Source organism: Alexandromys fortis, unplaced genomic scaffold, assembly GCF_014885135.2.
Source record: "Alexandromys fortis isolate MF-2015 unplaced genomic scaffold, M_Fortis_MF-2015_v1.1 scaffold_28, whole genome shotgun sequence".
Lineage (NCBI taxonomy): Eukaryota > Metazoa > Chordata > Mammalia > Rodentia > Cricetidae > Alexandromys > Alexandromys fortis.
Genome location: NW_026067901.1, coordinates 8,694,477 through 8,711,164, shown reverse-complemented (window position 1 = coordinate 8,711,164; position 16,688 = coordinate 8,694,477). Strand labels below are relative to the sequence as shown.

The window sequence follows — 16,688 nt, the reverse complement described above, 5'->3', positions numbered from 1 at the left end:
AATATTTCAGTTTTAATTTTCAAAAAATCTCCAACAGGCCACAGACAGTGCAAAAGGAAAGCATAGTCCTTAAATCTAGAACATTAAAATGAAAAGTTCAAATAAACATAAAATTATTCACCTCATTTTTTTCAGTTAAAAAAACTTTATTAAAAAAGTCGCCAAAAAAATCACCCACTGAAATTAACCAGACTCAGATACTTCATCAGTGTTCTCCTTTTGTGTCATGATTTCTTTTTCTGTTTATTATTTTGAGACAGGGTCTTCTTATTCTACATCCCAGAAAGCCTGGAACTCATTGTGTAGTCCAGGCTCATCTTGCACTTACAGTGACCCTCTTGCCTCAGCTTCAGAGTGCTAGAATTTCAGGTCCAGACCCATGGCCCTACTTCTTGTTTTGCTTGGACTTGGTTTAGTAGTTGGAACAAACCACCAGGTATTTTTTTTCTTCCTCCTCTTCTTCTTTAGTCTGTTTTTCTCTCCCCTTTTCTTTCTCTGCTCTCTCTCCTTCCCTCCCTTCTCTTTCATTTGCCTTTTCTTGTTCTTTCTTTCCTCTTCCTGCCCCCACCTCTTCTCAGTGTTATTGCCCAGGCTGGCCCTGAACTCCTGGGTTCAAGCAGTTCTCTGGACTCAGCCTCCGAACTGTCAGGACTTCAGGCTCAGGCCACCATTGCTGGTCTCATTTCTTCATTACAGTTCTGACAATTCTTCTCCAAGCTAGTGGTATGATCGTGAAGTTACTGGGAACCTAGATTCCACAGTACTTGCCTGAGTCCAGCAGTGTTTTTGAAGGATAAGTGATTTTGGGCTGCAGCTAATTGCACATACTTTTAGAGAAGAATGACAATAATAACTGTACACTTGGCAAGACTCCCAACAGCTATGGCTGAAAGCTGGTGACAAAGTCAGAAAGGATCGGGTTTCTTTTTGTGGCTTACAAGATTTTAACGCAGCCGGACTTACACGACTGATAGGATTGTACCCAAAACAAGTCCAATTTCCAGGAATTTTACATACTTTTATAATATTTGTATTTTGAAATTATGTGAAAGTATAGTTTAAAATTTGGTACTGGGGTGGTGTATGCCTATGGTCCTAGTACACTGGAGGCTGAGGCGAGATAAGGACAAGTTTGGGTCCGGCTTCGGCTATATCCCCACCCTCGACCCCAAAAGGTTTAGTACTACAATGCTTTCCACACAATTTAACACATCAAACAAGATTAATTAATTCAGTATCTCTTTAACATTGCAGGGGCCTTTCTGGATTGTTAAAGTTAGTTTAGGATTAAAGACAAATCAAGGAGCCAGGCATAGTGTCAAAGGCCTTTAATTCCAGCACTTGAGAGGTAGAGGCAGGCAGATCTCAGTGAGTTCCTGTCTATCTAGGATACACAGTGAGACCTCTCAACAAACAAACAAACAAGCCCAAACCAAACAAAAACCCCAAATTACCTAGTGCACTCTGAAATCAGTAACGTATTTTTCTTTTGTCCTTAAGTCTGGTTGGCTAGTAGCCTGGGTAAGAAACACTTTAGGAATGACTTTCAATAGGTTTCTAGTTTTTCTAATTCACATGTAACCTGTATGTGGACTCCATGGGGCTTGTAGCCATGGAGCTGGCGATCTTCAGGGTGACACCAGGTCCTAGCAATGTGTTTAGATTATACATGAGCTCAGGTTGGCACCTATGAGAGAAAGGCAAAGTGTTATTTTGTTTTCAAGACAGGGTTTCTCTGTGTAACAGCTCTGGCCGTCCTGGAACTCAATCTGTAGGCCAGGCTGGCCTTGAACACTTAAGAGATTCGCCTATCTCTGCAACCCAAGTGGTGGGATTAAAGGTGTGTGCCACCACTGCTTGGCGGCAAAATGTTTTTTATCTAGACAGGATTACCTTTATTTATTTCTGAGCTCAAGATTTTGATGGAAGTCTTACAGTGGTTAAAAAGCAGACTGAAGACCTTGATTGTGGTGTGTGCTGTAATTCTGGAGGCAGAGGTAGAGGGGTAAGAGACTGAGGACAACCTGAGCTATGAAGCAAGACACACAGACAGACAGACAGACAGACACACACAGACAGACAAACATACAGACACACATACACAGACAGACAGACAAACATACAGACACAGACAGACAGACAAACATACAGACACACACATACACAGACAGACAAACATACAGACACACATATACACAGACAGACTCTCTCTCTCTCTCTCTGTCTCCCCCCACCCCCACCCCCACTTTATGGTTTCCAAGCTGGTAATTTTCCTTGGTAAGATTTACCCTTTGTCTAGAAAAGAGCAAATTCTGAGATAGAGTCCCAGTTGCTGGATTTAAACAACCTATTATTTCCTGTCTTCCTGGGAGTTTCCTACTGTGATCTATTCATTAGACCCAGTTAAGACACCCGAAGACTCCCTACAGGACCCAGGACAGTTTTATTTCAACTTCAGAAGTCAGTGTGACTTCAGGATCCACCGTTGAGTCAGAATACTCTCAAACAAACCCAGAGAATTTCACACAGAATGTGGTGCACAAGAGGGTTGGTTCTAAGTGGTGGCCAACAGGGCTCAGCAGCTGACCGCTCCTATTTGTGTGTGGCTCCGGTAATTTCTTCTTATATTAGATCTGATACAAGAAAAACCTAGGCATGTTTAAATTTTATTCTGTAACTCATGAATAGAGGGGCAAGAAACACTGCCAGGAGAAGCAAGATAAGAAATACGGTTTTGATCGCTTAGATGTTACTTGGTGCTTCCTAACTGGTGTCTAATTTCGGTTCACAGTTTACATTAGATGTTGATTTGCTCAGGTGGAATTCAAAGTGTGAGAGTCACCACGCTGAATGGCATCCCCCCCCCCCCCCCCCCCCCCCCCTTTTCCTCTGACTTTCACGCGCCCAGCTTTTATATTTAGGTCACTGATCAATTGTAGCCTAATTTTTGTATGAACTGTGAGTTCAGAATCGGCTTTCGTGTGTCTCTTTAGTTGTTTGGCAGTATTTGGTGAAGGACGTTTTCCTTTTCCACTGGTACTCACTGCTGGTGTGTAGAACAGTAGCTGGCTGTTACCAGTTTTTCTGTATTTGCTTTAGTGGCTTTCTTGGCACATTATTGGGATTTTCCCCTTCCTTCCTTCCTTCCTTCCTTCCTTCCTTCCTTCCTTCCTTCCTTCCTCCCTCCCTCCCTCCCTCCCTCCCTCCCTCCCTCTCTCTCTCTCTCTCTCTCTCTCTCTGTCTCTCTTTCTATGAAGCCTATCCTGGAACTGGCTCATGTTTAACAGGCTGGCCTCAAACTCACAGAGATCTGCCTGCCTTTGCCTCCTGAGTGCTGGAATTAAAGGTGTGCACCGCCACCGCCTGGAGTATAGGATCATCCTGTCTGCAAATGGATTTACTTCTTCTTTCTAATTTGGATACATTTCATTTTTTTTCTTTTCGAGACAGGGTTTCTCTGTGGCTTTGGAGCCTGTCCTGGAACTAGCTCTTGGTTGGCCTCGAACTACTGAGGGCTGAGGTTAAAGGCATGTGCCTCCATGCTCGGCCTCCCTTGCTTTTGTTCCCTTAGTGCTCTGGCTTGAACTTCTCTGCCATATTGAACAGCAGTCATGAAAGCAAGCATCCTGGCCTTGCTCCTTGTGTTTGAGGAAAGCTTTTGAGTCTTTGACCACTGAGTGTGATGTTAGCTGTGGGTTATAAAGACACCTTAACATATCAAAGAAGTTTCTTTCTGTTCATAGTTTTCTGATAATTTATCATTAAAGGGTGTTGGATTTTTAGTGATGATTTTTTCTGAATCAACTCAAATAGTGATGTTGTTTTTCCATTTTGTTCTACTGATGTATCACACTGGTTCCTGAAGTGTTTATCCTTGGAATGTTTTATCTAGCTTGGGGATCTAGAATACAAGTCAGTTAGGAATTGTTTTCTTCTTCCTGTTTCTTTGGGCGAGTCTGGGAAGGATTGATGCTGATTCTTCAAGTGTTTCTGGTCATGCCATCTGTTACCACCTTTTTGTTGTTGGTAGGAAGGTTGTGATTTCTCAGTCAGTTTCCTTGTTTTGAGTCCGTTGAGATTTTCTATTTCTTCTTGAGTCAGTTTTTGTAATTTGTGGATTTAAAAAATAATTGTCTGTCTAATTAGCTTATCTAGTTTGGTGGCAAATGATCGTTCATAGTATTATTTTGTGTTTTATTTATTTTGAAAGATTGGTGACAATACCAAGTCATTTCTGATTTTATTGTCTTTTTAATATATATATATATGTGTATGTTTTAAAGTCAGTTGTAGCTGGGCGATGGTGGTATACACGGTTAATCTCAGCACTCAGCACTCAGGAGGCAGAGGCAGTTGGATCTCTGTGGGTTCAAGGCCAACCTGGTTTACAAGAGCTAATTCCAGGGCAGGCTCAAAACTACAGAGAAAGCCTGTCTTGAAAAACCAAATAAATAAATAAGTCAGTTATAGCACAATTAATAACTCAGAGACAGATATTGAGGTTCAATCTGAATATCAGGGAAGCAGAACAGCCAGCCATTGGCTCTTACTTTACCTCAGTCTGAAATGATGATCCTGCCTCCAGGAATCCTCAGAATGAGACTGCCTGAGAGCTGTCTCCTGTCTTATATTCATTCCTCTCTAGTGCTGGGATTAAAGGTGTGTGCCACACTGCCTGGTCTGTACGGCTGACCGTTGCAGCTGTTTTACTCTCTGATCTTCAGACAAGCTTTATTTATTAAAATACAACTGAAATATTACTACAGTCAGTCTAGCTAAAAGTGTGTTGACTCCTTGCGTTATTTTTGTGTATGAAGATTCTGCCAGCGTGTATGTCTGTGCACCATGTGAGCGCCCTCGTGCCTGCAAAGGTCAGAAGAGGACTTTGTGGAGTTCCTGGAACTGGAGTTGTGGATGGTTGTAAGCTATCAATCATGTGGGTGCTGGGAATTGAACCCACGTCCTCTGCAAGAGCAACAGCTGCTCTTAATGGCTGAGCTATCTCCCCCAACACACCTGTATTTTTTGAGACAAGATCTATGTTACCCTGACTGTCCCGGGGTTCACTATGAAGACCAGGTTGACCCGTAACTTGCAGAGATACAACTGCCTCTGTCTCTAGTGCTGGGATTAAAAGTGTGTGCCACCACATTCAGAAGGCTGACTTTGTTGTTGTTGAGACAAAGTCTTGTTATGAACCCCTGGCTGGTCTTGAACTTGCACTGACTTTCCTGCCTTTGCCTTTCCAATGCTGGGATTATAGACATATGCTACCATGCCTAGATCTTCCAACTCTTTTTTTTTTTCCAATACTGGGATGGAACCTGACACTTGGGTATGCTAGACAAACACCTTTTTACATGGAGGTGTTAGCTATCTAGAAGTACTGCAGTTGAATGTGAGGCCCTAGATGGTTAGTCAGGTCTCACTGGCTTGGCTCCTGTGTCCTCATTTACGGTTTTGATCTTCTGTTCATAATCGGAAATGAGTATTGAAGTTTTTGGATATAAATTGTAGAACTGCCTGTTTCTCATTTTTGGCTTCGTATTTTAGTATTCAGGACAGGATTTCTCTGTGAAGTCCTGGCTGTCCTGGAACTCACTCTGTAGATGAGGCTGCCTTCGAACTCACAGAGATCCGCCTGCCTCTGCCTTCCAAGTGCTAGGGATTAAAGGCGTGCGCCACCACTGCCCTGCTTCTGTTTTTCAGGCAGTGGTATTTGTTTCATATATTTTGTTTTTATGTTCTTTGGTGCATATATGTTAATAGTTGTTAATATTCTTGATGAACTGACCTTCTTATTGACATATAATATATCTTTTTGACTCTTGTTACACACATACACACACTTTTTCTTTTGTGTGTGTGTGTATGTGTGTGTGCATGTCTGTGTGCAGATGTATGTGCTTGTATGACTGTATAGTCCTGAGGTCAATTTCCAGTGGTGTTCTTTGGCAACCATCCTGAATCTTGCTTGTTGAGACATGGCTTCTGACTGGACTGGACTGCTGATTAGGTTCGGCTAGGTGGCCAGTCAGCCCCAGGAATCTCCTGTCTCTGCCTCCTCAGCTCTAGGATAAGTGTATTCAACAACACCTACTTTATGTGGGTATAGGGAATCGAACCCAGGTCCTCATGCTTGTATGTCAAGCATTCTACTATATGAGCTATCTTTCCAGGTTTACATTTTTTTTAATTTAAAGTTTATTGTCTGATATTATTATGGTTTCTCAGCTCTTTTGGTTACTATTTACATATGTTAGTTTTTTAAAAAAATTATTCTAATTTTATCCATGCATAGTGTCATATACCTTTAATTCCAGCTCTTGGGAATCAAAGCCAGGCAGTTCTCTGTGGGTTGGAGGCCAGCTTGGTCTACACAGTGAGTTCCAAGACAGCCAGGGCTACATAGTGAGACCCTGCCTTGAAATAAAACACAACAAAGAAATGAAAATATTCTAACTTTCAATATATATATATGTCTTTGGATCTAAAGTGATTTTCTTACACATAACGTACAGTCAACATCTCGTCTGTCTTTAAAGTAAAGTTTTACTGGAACATAGACAAGCCCATTTGTTGACATACTGTTTGTAGCAGTTTTTATGGTGCCATGGTAGAGTTTGAGACATGGCAGTGGAGACTCTGCTTTGCGGATCCTGAAATAGTTACTGCTGGATTCTTTTTAGGATGTTTGCTGACTCTGGTCTAGAACGCCTTTTTTAGTTTCCTTGGCGATAGTCAATAGTATACAGTCTCACATAGCAGTAGCCTGGTGAGATCTGTCATGTGTAGCCTGATTTATCCCGAACCTTGTAAAGTGGGAAGTTCTAACAACGCATCTGGGCATTCCAAAGCCTTAGCTGCGTGAGAAGGGGAGCAAGTTTAAAACCTTCAGGTTAGGGTTGGAGGTAGCATGGCTGGGATGTGGTCACCCGGTGGTGACTTCATTCGTGTGGCTAACTGTTCTGATTTCCTGGGATCGGGACACTTCTGGAACACATTTTAGACTTCATTTGTCTCTGTAGGTTTATCTATACACAGGTAGGTGTGTGTGTATGTGTGTGTTGAAGCCAGGAGCCAACTTCGGGTATTTTTCTTCAGGAGCTACCCATCTTGATTTTGGAGACAGGCTCTCTCCCTAGGCTTGGGGCTCACTGATTATGTAGGCAGGCTAGCCAGGGAGCCCCAGGCATCTACTGCCTGGCTTCATGTCCCCAGTGCTGGGATTACAAGTGCATGCCAACATATCTGTTTTTTTCTGTGGGTGCTGAGGATTGAACTCAGGTCCTCAGTTTTTCACAGAAAGCACTTTACTTAATTACCTGAGCTATCTTCTAGCCCAGGATTTTAGTCTTAAAAGTTCAGTTGCCCTACAGAAAGAACTACAGACAACTGGGGTATACTGGGAGTGGGAGAAACAGTGTTGCCCAGAGAAGAGCAAACTGATTGGTTTTCTAGTACCAAATGGTTAACCCTGAAATCATCCTTATAAGTAACATTATATGTACTGAACAGCTTATATTTAGGAATATATATGCATATGCATATATGCATGTAGTACCAATGAAAAAAAGAGGCCATGAATTTGAAAGTAAGGAAGGGTATACGGGATGGTTTGGAGAGAGGAAAAGGAAAGGAGAAATGTAGTCACAAAGTTGTCAGCTGTCCCCCCCCCCCTCCCGGCAAATCACTTAGTCCTCAGAGTCTAACTTGTGCCCCTCTGCTCTAGTGCCATTCAGGGAAACCCCCAGCTATGCAAAGCGACGGCGTCTGGCTGGCCCAAGCGGCTTGGCATCCCCTCGACCCTTACAGCGCTCAGCCAGTGATATCAACCTGAAAGGCCATGCCCAGCCCGCAGCTTCTCCCGGGCCCACTCTCCGAAGCCTCCCTCATCAACTGCTGCTTCAGCGGCTTCAGGAGGAGAAAGACCACCGGGACAGGGATAGTGAGCCGGAAAAGGACATCAGTGGCCCTGCAGCAGGCAGGGGTAGCCACAACAAGATCAGGTAGGAGGGTACGAGTGGTCCTGGGGGGCATCAGAGTGGGCCGAGTGCTATGACCAACCAGAGCTGAAAGGCAGGGAAAGATGGTTCGTGGTACCTGCGCTGGCGGTGATGGGTGGGGCTCGTGGCCGGAGTTCCTGGGTGGCTTTACTCAGGCTGATCTCCGGTAGAAACTGGGGCTTTCTCTGGGGATAGCGGTCAGCGGAGGGAGTTGTGGGTGGAGAGGGTATGGTCCAGGTTGTTGTTAGAAAGTTCATTTGCAGCAGGGAAACTGGTGATACTGGTAGGAAGTGGGTTGGGACATGCCTTTCTATGTAGGCTCAAGGCCTGCAAGTGAGAGGTAGCGCATCCTCCCCCCCCCCCCCCCGCATCTCTGCAACCCAGGCCCAGCCCTGTAGACATACCTACTTTTAACCTCCCTCCTGAGTCCTGGAATTGCGAGAAACCAGGATATTTGCAGCACTGATTTCCCCGTAACTTAAGAGTAGGAAGCGTAGCCTGGAGCTCTTAGCCCTTTATAGACTTAAGAGTAACCACCTTGCTGGCTCCTCACCAGTCCAGTGCAAGGTGTTTCCTTTGAGAAGCTCTCTGGGGTTGCCTGTGAGGGTTCGACTTCTTAGACCCTGGTACGCTGTCTGTGTTAACCACTAGTTGTAGTCTTAAATTTGCCTGGCGGTCAGGAGCTATCCTTCTGGCCTCCTGCCGTTTCTCCAGAGCCAGGTCTAGAGAAGGTGTTTGGAAGCCTGTTGGATGCAAGTGTTACATAAGCAGCATGTTGTTTTCACAGTGTCGGCCAGCTCTTACAGCCCTATGGGTTGGTGTACCACTGGGCTGAGCAGCAGAGCCTGTCACTCAGCTAACCTCGATCGCTTAGGCTGTCTCTGTTGACATCATTGTACAGGCTGGGGTCCTGAGGCCCAGCTTGGGCCGGAGACTTGTTTAAAGTCACAGGGAGTAGGGATCAGCTGACCTGGGTACAGGTGTTTGGTAGAAGGCATTTGATGCAGATTACATGAAGCTTTCCCTTCTGCGTTGTTCCCCTGCGTATGCTGCCTGCTTCTAGGGCTGTAGGCGTCTCGGAAGCCCCCCCCCCCAAGGTTGTCAGTTTGGTTCCATATCACAGTTCTCCCCTGAAGCTTTTGCGTTGCCCCTCAGGTTTTCTAAGAATCGAATGGGTTGGTGGCTGAAAGAGTGCATTCTAGGATGTCGCAGTTTGCCAGGAGGGCTGCTTTCGAGTGGAACTGTATGGCTGCCACTTTGGTCCCTTTCATTTGTGCTTGCTGAAGCTTGCAGCAGGCACAGAACAAATGCCTCTTTTCTAGGGTCTCCAGCTCACCTGCTCTTTGGGAGGGCGGAATTCCTTCTTCTCCACATTTATTAGGTGACTCGAGTGCCCGATCTGTGTGTCTGTGCGTGTGCGCGCGCGTGCGTGTGTGCGTGCAGGCACCTAAGCTTGCGCAGCTTGCCTATGGCTCACCCCACCCCCCACCCCCACGCCCCAATCTCAGCAGTGGTTCTGAGGAAGTAGAAAGCTGGGCTTGGGGCTGAGAAGCACTTAGAAGAGTTGTGGTACAGGTTAAGGAGGCTTACCTGGTGTGACAGTGGTCTGTCTGGATGTGGAGAGCAAGTTGGGCGCACTGAGGAGGAAGAGACCCCTTCAGGCACAGGTTGCCTGTTTTGCAAACAAAACCAAAACGGATGGTGTTCATGGACCCTGGTGGGACTGCATTGGCTCATTGTTGCTCGCTGTTGGCTGAGCCTGGCATGGAGCCCAGAAATATGGTCTGTAGGTTTTTGCTCCAACACCATAGTGGAGCCCACAGGGGCAAATTTGAATCGGATTCAGTAACTTAATCTCTGGTCAAAAGGGCAGGGTCATAGTTGTCTAGGTGGTGTTAACAGTGTAGCGTATTTCTTAAGTCTCAGGGAGCTGGTCATTGGCAGAGCAGGTGAATTTGTCCTGTCTGGGAACTAGGGAGCCCAAGCAGGCTTTTGGGCAAACAGGAAAATCAAGACCTCAGAGTCTATACCCAAGCCCAGAGAAGTGGTATGGGAAAGGTGGTTAACATATAATGAGCATGGGCATTAGACAGGTGTCTAAGGCGAGAGGAGACAGGCCCGGAGGCAGGAGAATTGGGGCGCCCAGTGCATGCTGGTGGTCAGGGTGTGAGGAGGCCGGACCGCTGCGCCCCGCCTGTCCTTCCCTGATGCCCGAAGCCTCGGTGCCAGCCCTTCTCCAGCTCCTACCTGGCACTTCTGGCCGGCGTCCCCCGTGCGCCCACCTTCTGGCTCTCGTTGTTTCTCTCCAGCCGCCCGCGCGGGGGTCGGTCTGTTGGGGGCTCCGCGGACCCGGGGCGAGCCGGCCGCCGCCGCCCGCAGAGGGAGGAGCTGGCGGAGGAGGCGGGGCGCGGAGCGGCCGTGGCATGGAGCGAGCCCGGCGCGCCCGGGAGCGCAGCCCCGCGGCCCCCGAGCCCTGAGCGGGCGCGGTTCGTGCGCTGGCGGGAGCGGGCCGGGCGCGGCGGCGCGGCCCATGGAGCGGCCCCGGGCCGGGCCCCCGGCGGGCGGGCGGGCGGCGGGCGGGCGGCGGGCGCTGCGGCGGCGGCTGCGGTGAGGCCGGCGGCGGGGCCGGGCCGTGCGCCATGGAGGCCCCGGGCGCCGGCTTCGCGTGCCCGCTGCCCCCCGGCATCGCGTCCGTCACCTACGTGTTCGTCTACAGCCCCAGCGGGCCCGGCGGATCCGGCCCCGCGCCCGGCCCCGGCCCGGCGTCTCCCGCGCCCCCCGCGCCGCCGCCCCGGGGCCCGAAGCGGAAACTTTACAGTGCCGTCCCCGGCCGCAAGTTCATCGCTGTGAAGGCGCACAGCCCGCAGGGCGAGGGCGAGATCCCACTGCACCGCGGCGAGGCCGTGAAGGGTGAGGGGCGCGGGCGGGCGGGGTGAGGGGCGCGAGCGGGCTGGGGGGCGGGCCCCGGGGCACGCGGCCTAGTTCAAGTCATTTTGGGGTCTCTGTGGTTGGGGTGTCTCTGGGTCATGACAGCAAGCTGCTGTGCCTGGGTCTCTGCCTCTGGCCCTGGTCTTACGGGGCTCCTGGCATGAAGCTCTAGCCCTGTCATGGTAGAGGCTTGGCTCTTGTGGGGCGGTTCTTGTTGTGATGGGGGCCAACGCCAACTGGGTCCTTGTGTTGGAAGGACCCTAACCCATTACAGAGCTCCCACGCCTTGTGGGGTTCCTGTGTCACTCTGGGGCTTCTTCATTGGAAATCCTTGGGATACAGGTGAGGGGGGCTTGTTTTGTCATCTTCCGGGGATCTGTAACAGTTGTGGTTGTCCGTGCACAGTGCCCATTTCTTCCATGGATGATGCCTATTTTGGGGAGACAGGCCCATCTCATCATGGGGCCCCCTGTCATTATTGGGTTCCTACCTTGGGCACTGTGGCTCTGAGGTGGAAGTAGTTGTGAAGATCAGTCCTCCTGGTACATCATGTGGCTCACTCCACTGCCTGCCTCCCGATGACCCTGAGCTCTTGGCAGTGACTCTTGGGTGGACGTCAGTTACCATGGTTGGGGGAAGTGGTCACTGTGGGCAGGAGCAGTAGTGTGGCCCCTGCTTCTGCCTCTGTCCTCTTCAAGTGTGTCCATCTGTGTCTGTCTGTCTCCCACATGTCCATCCTTCACTGAGGCCATCTGTTCAATTCTCTCTTCCATGTGGATCCCAGAATCTTCCCAGGGAAAAGGCTAGGGGGAATGTGGGCTTGGGAAGAGAGCAGAGCCTGGGTTAGGGCCTGTGGGCACACCTGAACCTCAGGTGGCAGGGACGTGGGTGCCCCCCCCCCAGCTCTGCTTTGCCCTGACAACCTGTCTGGCTTCTTTCCCCAGTGCTCAGCATTGGGGAGGGCGGTTTCTGGGAGGGAACCGTGAAGGGCCGTACTGGCTGGTTCCCAGCTGACTGTGTGGAGGAAGTGCAGATGCGACAGTATGATACACGGCACGGTAAGTGACCCCAGTGTTGCCCAGGTAGCCCCCAAAGGGCGTATGCTTCTAGTCTCCCTTTGGTCTTCTTGGTAACAAATATGGACGTTCACTAAGACTGCGGAGTTAACTCAGTTACACTCAAGGTACATACAAATTTGTACATACACACTGCGGGTAAGCCTACATGTCCTTAGGAACATGATTGTGTGAACCCGACAACAGTGGAGAACCTTTGCCATGCCAACAGGAGGTAGACACTCATGGGCATCCTCTCTCCGTGTGGGGGCACTTGAGTCTCCAGGGATGGTGACCACCCCTCTGGCCCTGGTACAGTCTTTACAGAAATCCCAGGTTCTTAGAGCTCCGGATCACGAGCGGCTGGTAGATACGTAAGGAGGTCAATGCGAGAAAAGAGGCACTTTTCCAAAGTGGACAGATTGCCCAAGTGGGCAGAGCAGGAGGCCTGGACTAGCTAAGAGGAAATGAGGCCAGTTGGGCTCCAAGGAGTCATTCGGGGTCCTCTGGGGTTGATAACGTCTCAGGGAAGCTAGCTGATGAAGGATGGCCCCTGTTGTATAGAAACGGGAAGGTGAGGGCTGCGACTCGTGGGGCTGCTGAGCAGCTATGGACCAATGCTGAACACTTGGACTTCTAGGAAGGCTCCCTTTAGGCATCAGTGAAGCAGTGGCTGGTCCTCTGGAGCCCCCATGTGGGCTGGGTACACGTCCGGGATATACCCCTTAATTGAGTCCTCAGGTATGCTGGGAGGCCTCATGATCAATGATATTATTTCCGGTCCAGACAGTGAGTATGACAGTTGACATATTAGGGGGAATATGACACTCCTTCTAAGTGGTGGTCCGGGATGGTGATCAGTGGTATGTCTGGATCAGCGTACATGTGTCCCTTTCTCTGTACATAGAGGGTTTGGGCCCTGGGTTTAGGGCCTCTACCTTAAGTTGGCAGTTTCCCAGGGGAGCCCCCCACCATGTGGCCAGGAGCCTTGACTCTGTGTTCCACTTGAGGGATGCCTCGCTTACACGGGAGCTCAGTTGCTGGCCTCCTGCTGGATAGCTGCCTTGCTTTCTCTGCTAGTGGCTGGGAATATTGGAGGGAGTAGCTTCTCTTATTCACAGTCTGTGGAGAGTAGACGGAGTGGGATCCAGGTGAAAATGATTTCTGGGGTTTGGATCCTATTTCCAAGAGGACAGAGAAAGGGACAAGGGGTAGGAGAGGGGCTGCACACCTGTTGAATAGGAGCTAGTCTTGTGCCTTCCCGTAAGGATAGGGATACGGTTCTGAGAACCGTGGCTCCAGGAGGGAGCTTTGGAGTCAGGCTTCAAGAGGGGTGGATGTTTGTTTCTCTCCAAGCTGGACCTTATGCTGGCTCTTTGTGGCTATGGCAAGTATTGTCCCATGTCCTCCCCCGCCCCCAGCCCCACTCCGGGCATAGGCCCTTGAGAGTGGGTGATCCAGTTAGCCTGAGGAAGTCAAAGAGGACTTCAAAGCAGAGGTGTTGTTTAGGCTGACTTCTCTGGGTAGTTTGCAGGTGGGTCTCCCATGTTTATAGGGATCCAACACAGTGTTTTAGAACTATGCCCGTTGCCAACTTCTGTATTTGAGCAGTGCCAGACATGATTTTAGCATTTTTTATATGAATGAAATTGTATACATATTGTAGCAATCTTGGGAGGTGGGGCCAGTGGTCAGTATGTTTCCGGGACATCATTAACTGCAAGGGACAGGGATGTTTAATTTAGTTTTTATTTTGCTTTGCCAGCAGTTAGCTTTGTGAGGCATGGCACAGCTGGAGTAGGGAGCATGATCTTAGCGACCTGTTCTTGGGGTCAAGATAAAGAGTAATCTTGTAGTAGGAGCTGACTGAGCAGATTATTTTAGGGTGAAGATCAAGATCTGGGCAAGGCAGACCGGAGAGTAGGGAGTGTCAAGGTCACGGAGAAAGGAGAGGGCCACAAGGGAAGTAGTGACATTTTCTAGCAAGCACAGGACTCCTTAGCAGGGCCACAGCTGTCACAATGACCTGCGGGAGTGGGATTCAAAAGTACCTAAGTGGACGGGAGCCACGTTTGCGGGCCTTGCTCTAGCTGCCTTCTGGGAGTGGGGTAGGAGCAGTCATAGGTAGCCTTCCTCTGACCTCAGCTACAATGCCTGTCTTGCTGGTCTGGGCAGAACTTGTCTGGGATTTAGGCTGAGTTGTGCCAGAGAGCAGAGGGCATCCTACCAACAGGAACCTGTTTCCAACACCCCCGCCCCAACTCTAATTCAGGAACCAGAGTGGGAGTGAGGGACTTTTAAAGACCAAGGACTAAGGACAGGTGCTGAGGTGCTAGGTTAGGTCGGCATGAGCAGAGGAGACAACCTCTATAACCGGAAATGCTGAGGCCGGCGAGTGTAAGGATCTCGAGGCCTAACATACCTTCCCATGCTGTCTGCCTTTTCCCCTTCCAGAATGTTCCACTTGGGAGCTGGTGCTGGGCATATTCCTTTCAGCTGGCTTTCCCGGGTGTGATTAATAAGACCAGAACACGAATTTGTGTTATATAATAAATAGTTTGTTTGGTTGATGAAAATGTGCAAAACAGGAGGCTGTGTGATAGAAAGTGACCAGGATAGGACTGCTCCACTGTGCTTATCTCTTAGGGTCAGGGGTAAGATCTGGGTAGGGCACAGCAGAGGGGTGGGTGGGGTCAGCCAAAGTCATAAAGAAGGATGCAGGCTGCAGAGGAGCTGCTGTGAGGCTGGTGGGACTTGGGGCTTCCTGTCCACTGCAGGGCTCCCAGACAAGGTTCAGCTAGCATAGCATCTATGTGCCTGGGTCAGCTTGAAGAAGGATATGTTGGAGATTGGAATTTCAGGGCCTGATTGTGCGAGGGTGAGGCTTCACCTGCACTGGTCTTGGGGATGGGTGGCAAGGTGTGTTTGTCACTTAGAGCAGGACAAATGCAGGGAGTAAGCAAGCTGATGCGGCTAGAATGTAACAGGCTATTCTAATCCGGGCGCTTCCAAGCCGGCTTTTCCTGCTGTGTCAAGAGAGGTTCAGGTAGAACAGCTCACTTATTGAGAGTCTCACACATAGTGAAGTCTGGACCAGTACTTTTCTTGATAGCCGTGTCATCTGATGTGAAGATCACCCAATCACTGCTCTATTCCTGTCTGTGTCCATCTGTCTTTTAGCTCCTTGATTCATCTGTCTGTCCACCTACTTATCCAGCAACCTATCCAGCCCTCAGCTCCCCCTTTTCTCCATCCACATATCCCTCCTGTCCGTCCGTCCGTCCGTCCATCCGTTCGTCTGTCCATCCATCCATTCGTCCATTCATCCATTCGTCTATCTATCTTTTATCCATCCATCCATCCATCCATCCATCCATCCATCCATCCATCCATCCATCCATCTTTTGACCCATCCATATATTCCCTCATCAACCCATCCAGTCGTACGCACTTTGCATTATCTTATGTCTCATCCATCCGTTCGTCCATGCATCAATGCAGTCACCCACTCACCTGGCCGGTTGTGTTCCACCTGCTGTATGCCCGGTTGAGCTCTTGGGACCCCAGGAGTAATTACATCTCATCTTTTGCGTTAAGGAGCTCACAGTTACTGAGAAACCAGGTCATAAAAAACTCTGTTTTTGCTGGGTATGGGAGGCTCATGCCTGAAACTCTAGCACACAGAAGACTAAGAAAGATATCCCCGAGTTCAAGGCTCAGGCTATATGTAGTGAGATCTTGTCTCAGAAAAAAAAATTCAAAACAGGGTGCTGTAAGACTCTGGTACCCAGTACCCACATTATATCTAGAGGATCTGGCTCCCTCTTCAGGCCTCTGAGTGCCCCAGACATATATGTGGTATATATATACATACAGGGAAATACATAAAGTAAAAACAAACAACTCTTTTTTTAAAACCCCAGACAATAGAGAACCTAACTGAGAAACCCATAGTTTCCCTCTGATCTCATTTTCTATCCGTGCGCCTCCCTCTGCTCCTGCTGCATTGGCTCCACACTGTTCCTGTCTGCTTCAGATTAATGCCATGTGCATGATCTTCTCCTTGGCTGTCTCACCCTCCTACCTGCAGGCTGCTCCCTCGGCTGTCTGGACCTCTGCTCAGCTCTTCTTTCTGCTGAGGCCTTCGCTGTCCCTAGAACTGTATTTTCACACCCCTATCCTGCTCGCGTTTCTCCAGTTCTTACTTGTTTATTCCATTTCTCGGGGTAGCTTATTAACTCCTCAAAGGCAGGGACTTTGCTCTGTTCTAGAGTAAACAGTGCCTGGCATGTAGTAGAGGCTTAGTGAATGGATGCTGAAGTGAAAAATTGAGTCTTGAAAGGTGCTATAGCAAGAGGGACTGAAGGAGGGAGGTGCTGAGGGATGAAATTGAAAACAGTGGTGGTGCCATCTTGCGGCCTTCTGAGGCACTGCAAGTGCAGCCAGAGGAGCCATTCTGAACCTCGAATCTGTTGTCTATTGCAAGGCTAAGTGAGGGTCAGCGGGAGGTGTGTGCTGACCAACTCCATGGTGTCTATGAAGAGCTTTGAGATCAAAGGACATATTAACATATTCTGTGGAATTTATTAATATAGTCCTATGGGATACAGTGATATTAACATAGTTACTGTTGTAGTTATTAATTATTATATTAATATAGCTCATTGGGATACAGTGAAGTCAGGGTAGAAGCAGAGCT

The 16,688-nt window shown here is 48.9% G+C and overlaps 1 protein-coding gene across 4 annotated transcripts in view; it reads left to right on the top strand.

Annotated features, from left to right (window-relative positions):
* Shank3 (SH3 and multiple ankyrin repeat domains 3) overlaps positions 1-16,688 on the top strand; it is a 72,857-nt gene that overhangs the window by 14,640 nt on the left and 41,529 nt on the right. For all 4 annotated transcript variants that reach the window (XM_050128577.1, XM_050128586.1, XM_050128603.1 and 1 more), the window contains exons 11-13: positions 7,733-8,009; positions 10,723-10,916; positions 11,879-11,992. In XM_050128577.1, coding sequence (XP_049984534.1) covers positions 7,733-8,009; positions 10,723-10,916; positions 11,879-11,992 — 585 coding nt within the window. The remainder of the gene's footprint in view (positions 1-7,732; positions 8,010-10,722; positions 10,917-11,878; positions 11,993-16,688) is intronic.